Source organism: Actinia tenebrosa, unplaced genomic scaffold, assembly GCF_029948245.1.
Source record: "Actinia tenebrosa isolate PJP-AT-01 unplaced genomic scaffold, QUT_ActTen_1.0 PGA_scaffold3__52_contigs__length_22856419, whole genome shotgun sequence".
Classification (NCBI taxonomy): Eukaryota; Metazoa; Cnidaria; class Anthozoa; order Actiniaria; family Actiniidae; genus Actinia; species Actinia tenebrosa.
The window spans coordinates 871,066-881,812 of NW_028292580.1; the positions used below are offsets into that span (position 1 = coordinate 871,066).

The 10,747-nt window shown below is 35.2% G+C and overlaps 1 protein-coding gene and 1 long non-coding RNA gene across 3 annotated transcripts in view; one reads left to right on the plus strand and one right to left on the minus strand.

Moving 5' to 3' along the window:
* Positions 1-5,187, plus strand: part of LOC116307153 (ATP-binding cassette sub-family A member 2) — a 55,697-nt gene extending 50,510 nt beyond the window's left edge. For both annotated transcript variants that reach the window (XM_089034801.1, XM_089034802.1), the window contains exons 35-41: positions 1,352-1,486; positions 1,716-1,819; positions 1,894-1,986; positions 3,307-3,412; positions 3,495-3,632; positions 3,710-3,898; positions 4,847-5,187. In XM_089034801.1, the coding sequence (XP_088890927.1) occupies positions 1,352-1,486; positions 1,716-1,819; positions 1,894-1,986; positions 3,307-3,412; positions 3,495-3,632; positions 3,710-3,898; positions 4,847-4,885 (804 nt within the window). In that variant the 3' untranslated portion in view covers positions 4,886-5,187. The remainder of the gene's footprint in view (positions 1-1,351; positions 1,487-1,715; positions 1,820-1,893; positions 1,987-3,306; positions 3,413-3,494; positions 3,633-3,709; positions 3,899-4,846) is intronic.
* A 2,423-nt stretch (positions 5,188-7,610) lies between these two features.
* LOC116307154 (uncharacterized) lies at positions 7,611-10,656 on the minus strand. The gene is made up of 3 exons (XR_004198371.2): positions 10,502-10,656; positions 10,339-10,421; positions 7,611-8,971 (listed from the first exon to the last, which is right to left on the minus strand). It is a non-coding gene; the product is annotated as an uncharacterized LOC116307154 (long non-coding RNA).
* Between the last annotated feature and the right edge of the window lie 91 nt (positions 10,657-10,747).

Genomic DNA, 10,747 nt, shown 5'->3' on the forward strand with positions numbered 1-10,747 from the left:
TAAGCCGTTAATTATATCCATTTTGAAGCCAAAGTAAAGCATGAGAAAAGCATGAGAAAAGCAAATTGAATTGGATTTTCTATTTGAAAGACAGTTTTTCGACTAAATTTTACCTGAAAATGGATACAATTGAGAACTTAGTTTTCTTATGATAATGAAATCCTTCTGAACGACTGTCCATATTTTAATATAAATGTATAGTTATCAAAAACTACAAGCCTGACTACAAGCACCCAAACCACAACATGAACGAGCATTGACAATCCAAGTTCTGAGGCCATTCCAGATCTCCCAGATAAAACGGCAGACCAGTCACTATTTCTAGTGATATATTCGATATTCCAGCGAACATAATAGTGAATGTCAATGCCTTAGCCATCAACGAAAATACCAGCCGTTCAACTAAACTCAACAGTTCTAATGAAACTTGACAGCTTGAAATCAAAATTATCAACATGGCGGCGGCAGAATTCGATAAAGTACGCTGAAATCAAATGAGCGACATCTTATTTTTAAAAAACCAACTCAGTGTCCAGTGAGCATATTGTTAGACGTAAGCGTCAATTTTATTCTCGCTCCCTTCGCAAAACTGTTACGTCAATTTAACTGTATTTTACAAACTGTATGACGAGGGAGCTCTTTAGGTACTCCTCACTTTAAAAAACGTTTTCTCCAAAATTTGGATAGGACGACCATTACCATCTAGATAAAGATCTGGTCTATTGTTATAGGAAGTTTAAAGAAAAAACTTGGAGCCGTTTTGAAGAAAACGGCGAAAATGTGATTTTTAGCAAAACTCTCATATTTGAGTTTTACAACGACAATTAGTGAAAAAGCATTTATTCGATGAGTTTTTAAGATTTAATGCTGATGTTTTCGTAAGGCTCATCCGCAATACTTGGAAATAGATATGTGAAAATTTCAAGGCAATCCATTCAATGGTAATGTTTCTGCAGCGCGATGTTTCATATTCTTCAAATTTTGGATCGAATTTTCAAGCGGCGTCATAACTTTTTTTCTGCCCAAGACTTTCCATCCAAATTTATACAAAGCCTGCAATAGTACTGGATTATAAGATTCTGAAAATTTCAGAAAAATCGTACCTGAGGATGAGGAGAAAAAACCCAAAAACTAAAAATAACACTGTTTGATTTTCGGCCATAATAGGTTAAACACTTAAGAAATCTTAAAATAAAATACACTGTTAGAATCTAGGATAATCCAAGCACATTAGATGAAAAATCCAGTTAAATTGACGCTTTAGTTTTGCGAAGGGAGCGAGAATAAAATTGTCCAAAACTCGCTCTGAATAAGTTTGGTTCCACCTTAAATGAATTGCTTTTTCAACTAGGTAACTGCATGGGCAGTGAAGAAATTGGGTTTGTCATCTTATGCTAAATACCCGTGTAAATCGTACAGCGGTGGCAACAAAAGAAAACTGTCAACAGCGATAGCACTTATTGGCAACCCACCTGTTATATTTCTGGTAAGCGATTAATGGAAGCTAGAAATTAATGAAATTGATCACCAACAGAATGAATGTTGGATTACACTATTGGCAACTGTCTTTGATACCCCCCCGCACACACACACACACAACAAAAACAAAAACAAGAAGGAATGTTTCAGTAGTATTATCAACAACATTGAACATTATCATCTTTGATGTGGTGAAACCTTTTCATTAATCTGATAAGTTTCTTTTCGTATTTTAGGATGAGCCTACCACAGGGATGGATCCACGTGCCAGGCGTTTCCTATGGAACCTCATTCTTAACGTTGTAAAAGATGGTAGATCTGTAGTGCTAACTTCTCACAGGTATGTGGCGGAAGTCTGCTTTAAATACGCTAAAAAAAGATCTAAACATATACAGCATAAATTTTCTTTTATAGTATGGAGGAGTGCGAAGCGCTGTGTTCACGTCTAGCTATCATGGTTAATGGACAATTTAAATGCCTTGGAAGTTGCCAACACTTGAAGAACAGGTAAGGATTGTTTACGCAAAATGTAATTTTGATCGAAATTTTAATTTTTGTAGTTGACTGAGTGAAGAAAAGATAGTTTTACGAGCTTAGAATATAATCAATCATAGAAACAAGAATTATGCCAGATCAGAAGATTTGTCAAATTGCTTCATAATTTGTCATCTCTCAAAAGCGTCAGTTAGTTTTCAGCTAGAAAATGACTTGTCGTTAGAAAATAGACTATTCTGTGACGACAACTGAGTAGTTACATTTTAGCATAGTTAAAGGCACAAATAGTTTGAAAACGTCTATATTTCCTAATACTAAGATAACGTCAAACAAACACATAGAATAGGTTTTCAATTTTCTATTTGTGCCTTTAACTATGCTTAAATGTTTTAAGTTATTATTTGTTCACATCTAGTAACTTAATTGTATTCCGCTCTACTAACTATGGTTTTGTTAAAGTGCTACTACGACGAAAATCGCTCAAACTTGGATTCAGCTGAAACTTCCTAAGAATACTCTTTAAAGGTCCAGTAATCACTGTATGAAGTGTTTTCTCGATATTCAGTACGAAAGTATGATATTTTTACGATTATTTTTTGGAGTCTGTGACGTCATACACTCAACATCGAACATCGCTCCATACATTTCTTTGTAGTTTATGATCAAAATATCAGTAGTAAAGGGAGAAAGAAATACCCAAACACCCCAAAATATAAATTATAGTCACAAGTAACGTGAAATAAGCACATTAGCCACCCTTTGGGCTTCATAGGAATAAAATAAATTAAGGATTTATATACAAAGAAATATATGTAGCAATGTTTGATGTTGAGTGTATGACGTCACAGACTCCAAAAAATAATCGTAAAAATATCATACTTTCGTCCTGAATATCGAGAAAACACTTTATACAGTGATTACTCGACCTTCAAAGAGTATTCTTAGGAAGTTTCAGCTGAATCCAAGTTTGAGCGATTTTCGTCGTAGTAGCACTTTAATCGTAATTCACTGATCCCGTATTCATTGTTCTACTTCGCTAGCTACTATTGCAACGTCGGACAAGCTAAAATGTGTTGCAACAGCGGATGCTGAAAACTGTTATTGGCTGTCTTAGAATAAATGCATTCTAAAAATACATTTAGAAAAAACTCAATAACAACTATAAAAACTATAAAAACCTTCGAGTTTGCTTGTCGGACTATCATCTTCGGTGATCAATCAAGCCCAGTCGGGATAGGCGTAATATGGACTTGATTCCCTAATGGCACGACAGCGATATGCATTTTAATACTTTTCTATGCATATTAAATATGGTAAATATTTTCTTGTTAGATTTGGCGAAGGATACATCGTTACGGTCCGCATCCAAGGAGATATACCTGATTTGCAGCCAGTTGTTAAATATTTCAATGAGAAGCTTCCGTTTGCCACTCTTAAGGTATTTAATGTTTCACTATTCTAAACAAAATACTGGTACCGGCATTTCTTTCCCCCACTAAAATAGATTACCTTTATCGCAGGAACGTCATCATAACATGATGCAATACCAGATTCCATCGGGTGTTATGAGCCTGGCCAAGATATTTGGTAGCATAGAGTCCTCCCAGGACCAACTGCATATTGAAGATTATTCAGTTAGTCAGACGACTTTGGACAATGTAAGTAAATATTACCAATTTGTTCAAACTGCAGCAAATATTGCTATAGAACTTGAAGTGAGCTGGAATTTTTATAGGTTTTTATCAACTTTGCACGACAACAAAAAGACGAGACTGATTTTGATGAAACTTCGTTGTTGCCATCAAGTCAGTGTCGTGGGATTGGCCAGTTACCTTCTCTGATGACCAATGAGATTAGGTTCAGTATGTTGCAAGAGGATAGTGATGATGAAGACGAAAGCTGTCAGGTTACTTTTGATGGGCTGGTGAGTACATTACGCTTACTTTTACTTTTTTCCTTTGAGTTCCATTGACATCGAAAATTCCAGCTAAATGCCTGCTCCCGCTTTGTTGTTTGTGTTTGGTTCAAATTATCACGCCAACAGCGTTTTTCACGTTCTGATCACGTGCACTTGTTTATTTTCATCATTCTTGTCACGTGCAACTTATTTTCCCACCGAGATACATTTACATTTAGCTAGTGTCACGTGGTCATCTTTCAACCAATGACAATGTTCGTCATATCGGAAAATTTGGTAACTATATAACAAATTGGTAGTACAAGTCTTTATAACTTAAACACGTAATTTAAAAAAAATGTGATTATCGTGTTTATAACATCCATTTTGAAATCACAAGTAAATCCTGCAATCTGATTGGTTCCCTGCAGCAGTGATTTCAGCCTAAATTGTACCATTTTGAGCTCTAAATTGCACGATTTTGCACATCATCTGATTTGAACCAAGCACAAGAGAGATATGTCGTTTTCTAGCCAATTATATCAAGGAATCCATCTGAGTGTTGAGCTCGCCGCTACTTGCAAGAAAAAAGAGCCACTGCTCATAAAAATTGTCTGAAGAACGCTTTTACCGTTAAAAGTCGTAAGAAAGACTTAAAAAGCCGTACAAAGGACTTAAAAAGACCAATTGAGCACTTAAAATTGTCAAAAGCATCATTTTGTAACTGCTTAAGTAAGTTGAAGAAATTTGCGAGCCCCTGAACGAGAAATACGAGAACGTTTTTGAATAAAATTTGCATTCAGTAAAAAAAACTTCAAAAAAATTGGAGTTTTGTTAACATAAATCTATAGAAATATTAAAAAACTATCGAAGGAAAGTTTTTTGAAATGGACATTTCGACAGGTTAAATATGTATGACGATTTGGACGTATATATTTTATAGTTTGGCTTTAACAAGTGACCTTTGTTTTTCAGCCTCGCCTTGTGTTTAATGACCAACCAGTGGATGCGTAGAAAAAGACTATTTTACAAAATAGTTGCGTCGGACGGATGCAATAATCCTACCGCACCAGGATTTGATCATTGATTTAAACAGCTTTGGTATATCTGTTTGATCCATCTAGAGAAGAATATGTGCTTATAATAAATTTAATTTAAGTAAAACAAGAATTAAAGCAAGGGCAGGGAATAGTGAAGGGAAGGAAGAAATCGATATGAAGAACCGCCTTGACATTCTAGTATTTTTAAGCATTGTCAAAAATTATTTATTTTGTAGTGAACGCAATTTAATAAAAGAAGTTAAGGGAAACTATAAATTCGTTTCTTTGTTTCTTTGTAGAGTGCACTTTGGAATAAATTTGCACGAGCGGGTTTTCAAAAATGTCAAATTTGCACGAGCCCGATATGGCGATTGCTATTTGAGCTATTTGAAAACCCGTGAGTGCAAATTTATTCCAAAGTGCATTATAAAATAACTGTTATGAATGTCGCGTTCTGATTGGTTTGGAGCGCGTGCTTTATGAGAGCACATTGCACGCGCGCGCACTTTCCGTTACGTCATCCCTATCTATTATTGTAATTTGTATTTTATAAAAGAAATAAAAAACTTGCTTGCTGTGCTGTGTGCAGTCATAAAGCACTTGGGGATTGGCGGAACACTCGAGAAGTGTCCAGTGTTCTCCTAACACTTCTCTCGTGTTCTGCCAACCCCCGCGTGCTTTATGACAGCACACAGCACGCGCGCGCGTTTTCTATTCCTTCACGAGAATACCATGCGATTTCTTGTTAATAATAAAGATGCAAACATTTCGAACCAAAATTAGATAGAAAAAAGACGTGTTGGAAAAAATGCACGAAGCGAAGAACTCGTTTGTTTTTGTCAAAAATCGGTTTACAAAACAATATTTTATTTACAAACATGAAAGAAATATGAATAACAAAGATTACTATCGATCTTTAAAAAGTAAAAACATGTTTTTTTAGAAATCACTTTTTTCATCTTCAAGACTTCAAATATTTGACATTTTTTGACAAAACAAATAAGCATATTGCGAAGAAATTCTGCAAAACTTACATAAATCATCAAATATCTTCTTTTTTCAATTCCTAAACACTCAAAGGAAAGTTGAATAAGCTGCTTTCTTTGTACAGAAGTATTATTTACCTCTTTACGGATAAAGTAGGCGAAAACTCTTGAAGTTTCAACATCAAGTTTCAACGTCTCTCGCTTCAATTTTCGCGTCAAGTGACCTTGAACAGCTGTAAAATGGCCCAACTGATGTTTTCTTTCCTTCTCATTTCTCAAATAACAAGCAGCGAGTCCTCCTTTTGCCATTCTCACCTTTTTTGCTGGTTTTCAACTGATGAAGCTTGACTTTTTTAACATTTTTGAATCCATTTTTAAGATAAAATTCCGCCATCTTGAATTTTCTGAGAACTTCCAGAGAGGGAAGGCTGTTCTGTTGCTATGATAACTGCTGTGATCTGATTGGCTAGTTTGAATTTCTTTTGTCTTTTCAACCAATCACTAAAAAGTGTTTCACATTTTTGCACTGGTGTTTCAGGAAAACAGCAGTGCTCTCAACCAATCAGAAGTGAGAAATTTTTGCATCTATATTATTGAAATTGATAAATACGTTCGAAAGCACTAAAAAATAACGGACAGGAATATCTGTTTAACAAGCTATGAATGAACACCTGTAATTTGGACCATAAAACAAAGAACAACCTAATAACAATCGCAACACTTAACGGAATGGCCCCTAACTGTCTTGTAGATCTCTTTAGATTAAAACAAGGCGTTACAAATTACGACTTAAGGGGACTCTAGTACCTCATTGCAGTTACCTCTCCCTAAGACAGAGTTTGGTAAAAGAAGTTTTTCTTATGATGGGGCAAAAGTCTGGAACTCCCTACCAGAAAATTTAAGAAATTGCAAATCACTGGCCAAATTCAAATCTGAAATTGCCACTCACACTCTATCTATCTCTTAGTATCTATAAATTATTACTTAATCTACTATGTATTATTGTAGCTTTATTAACAGTTATATTTATTTTATCTTTATTACTATTTATTTATTTATTATTATTATTGATTAGAATATAAAATAGTATTAGCTTTTCATTGTAATATTTATCCACACGCCCCTTGTGGAAATCAGCTTTAGTTGACGGGGCAAGCGTGTTTAAATAAAGTTTTACCTACCTACCTACTCACAGTACAACCTCGCCGTAAATAAGTACATAACACGTTCAAGAGCTTTCTATCTCCAGGAATAATGTAGGACTATATCAACATGCTATGAGTCAAAAAGCTGTAAATCACCCCTATTGCAAAATACAATTTTCAGCAAATTCAACTCGCAGACAACAAAGTAAAGGTGTTTTTAAGAGCGCCTTACCCCGATACAATACTGTCAGTCTAAGGCCTAGGGCAAACGTCGAACTTTCCATGCACCGAACTCATTAAAGACAATGGATATCAGGTGATAATGAGGCGGCATTCTTTGATGTAATTAAGTTCGGTGCATGGAAAGTTCGACGTTTGCCCTAGGCCTAAGCGGTTGTGAAGGTTTATACTTCCATTACATTACTGACTGTGACGTCACCCCAGGCTTTTGAGTATATTTGTTTTTATTTTTTTATAACTAAACACTAGCCTTTATGAGACATCAGATTTACAATAAACATTGTGGAAACCTGGACTATAATAATAAATAATAATAACTTTATTTCTATAGCGCTTTTACCTATGATGTTCAAAGCGCTTTACAAACAATATAACAAATATAAATAATTACTGAAATATCAAATAATCAAAAATCTAACTACTAAACTATCTTAATGACTACATTCTATAAAAATATAATAATCTAGTAATTATAAATATATATAAAATGAATAACTAATCTTAAAAACTAACCATAAGCCTCTTTATATAAAAATGTTTTTAGCTTTTTCTTAAAGCTATCCAAACTTGAACATAATCTAATATCTATAACAACGGTTCTTTTTAAAAACAGTCAAAATTTGTATATAAAGACTGGGGTGACGTCACAGCCAGCAAGGGCGGATCCAGGGGGAGGGTCGGGGGGGTCGCGATCCCCCCTGTCATTCCTGAGGTCAAATGGGCTTCCTGTGGTAAAAATGCGACTGGGATTCCTTTGCCCACAAAATTTACCCCTGAGACCCCCCCTTCAAAAAAACCCTGGATCCGCCCTTGTTATTGCTTGGATTTTAGCTCTTTACGACCAAGGTTAGTTCTCTAAATGCTTATTGAGTCTCCAAGAAACATTTCCTTGTGAAAATTTGGAAAGTTGAGCGCCACAAAAGTCACAATGAAACGATAAAGGTAGGTTGAAAATGACGAAAATTGCAAATAACTCATTGTTTACTTTGAATAAAAAAATCTTTTACCGTGTTCACAGACTAGAACATTATATTTTTTGCTAGAATTTTGTTATTTAGGTATTACCCTTCAACCTCTAATGCTTGTTTAGCTTATTGGCATCTTTTTGGTGCTAATTTTCGAAGCTTTGATATGGTTGAATTTAGGACATTTTGAATTTTAGGCCTTATAATTTGACTATCCAAGGACTAAAGATGATTGTACCCGCAGAGATTTTGCACGATTTGGTAACTTCAATGTTTCAGAAAACTTCCCAGCAAGCCTCTATATTAGAAATGCAATACTTTTGGCGAACGACCAAAAAACATTTTGACCATTTTATCTTGTTACTAAAACAGTCGATACATCGGTTACTTGAAGGCACGAATATTTCATGTACAAAATAACAAACTAACAATAATTGGTATTTTTCTAAACTAGAAAAGATACTTTATAATTGACGAAAGTTTTAAGGAAATTAAGTTTAAAATGTATGAGAAACACAGCATTGAATTTTACCTTTTAAAATGTCCGATGAGCACACCCGATACTTTTATCCCGGAGTCCCTCTGAGGCCGCCATGCATACCTTTTCTAGAATCATCGTATCCTATTTGCTTGATAGTGTTGCGGACTATCTTCAGATAATCAATATAAGCTTTGGATGTGATTTCACCTAATATTGCAATCATCCCTATCTTAGCAACACTTTCTAAGAAAAGAAATAGAGAACGAGTTACCATAAATATATGCCGGAAAGTCGGGATAAAATAATTGAACAAGTTCTAGCAACGATTTAATTGATTTTTCAACCTGAGAAAAGGCTGTGTGAAAACTTTTTCAGCTTGGCCTCAATGTTTTCCGGTTTTAGATCAAGAGAATAAGATTCTTAGTTTGAGTTTCAGCCACATTCATGCATCTTCTCATGATGCACGACCATTATTAACAAAGAAATGATGCTTTAGGGAATGACATATGGTCATGGTTCAAGCAGCTTCAATGCATTTATAACTTGAATTATGTATTCATTAGTGGAGAGAAAAAATATGGTAAGCCATTGAGAAGATGAAGACATATGAAGCCTTCTTGAAACATTTTCAATGGCTTATTTTTTTCTCTTTGCGAATACAACAAATGCATCATTCTGTTATGCATCATTATGTATGAGTCAATTCCAAAGGTTCCCATCCCCCCCTCCCCTGGGCAATCCCCGGGCAACCCCCCAGGCATTTGACTATTTGAAAAAACATTGGTCAAATTCTCCAGCGTCAAATTACACACTCTACGGAACTTGACTATGGTCAAATGCCCGGGGTATGCCCGGGAGGGACGTCTATAGCTATTCACTATGGACCACCCCATGAAGCACGTTGGAATGCAAGCTCAAAATGGATCAGACAACAATAGGTTTCCGGCGAGAACCGTCATATCGTAAACACTTTGCTGGATTGTGTTACGGTCACCAAAAAATTCGGACATAATTCTTGAATTCCCACACAAATACTGAGTTTAAAGAGAAAATTTAGATAGATTTATTTAATTAGCTCTCTTAACAGCAATAAGAAAAGCTTTAAGCAAGTTAGAAAAATGATATTTTACTTGTATTTAGAGAACTAACTAAACAAACCAAGCAAATAGTTCATTTAAGAAAGTCAGTACATTTGCACGGAAATCCGAGAGCAATGTCCGAACTTCTTGGTGACCGCAATAAAATACCACACAATTTATACCACGTGGCGGCTAGCGCCGTAAAGGTGGTTGTCATGCACCGAGTCAAGTGGGTGAAAACCGAGAATTGTATTGACTTTAGACTCTAATTATTTTGGCACACATGGATATTCATCGTTAACACGTCTCAAGAAAAGCCCGCTGTAATTAGGAAGATTAAGCTTATCACACCTTTTCGAAAGGTTTCAACACCATAGTGTTCCACGTTTTCAAACATTAAAAAAAAGTTCGATCAGTAAGTTAAGACTTAAATGTTCTTGGAGAACATTTCAAGCTCTGAACGTCGAGGGTTCAATTCTCGCATTTATGTAAGTCAAGCTTTGTCTAGATTAAAGATAAATAAATTAATACCACAAGCGGCTTTTTTAACATCAGGATCTTCCTTGAAATGCGCATCCAAAATGGCATCTGTTATATCTGGTCACACATTTTATCTGCAAAATTTTAAACCATGCACTGAAATTATCATATTACAGGTACAATTTTGATAATCATTTAAATAATTTGAATTTACCTGGATGTCCCTCGCCTACAGACTCCGATGTGAAAAGGAAAGTATCGTTAGACGTATCTGATGTATTCATTTTGGTATTTTTAGTAAAAATCTAAGATTGTTTTAGAGATATTTGCTCGAAAACACCAAAAATACACGAGGGTTACACTACCCAGCAGGTCTACCCATGATGCATGTTGATTTCATGTCACATCTGTCACGCAATGTATAAGTGTTGCGTTACTATACATGATAACGAAACGAAGA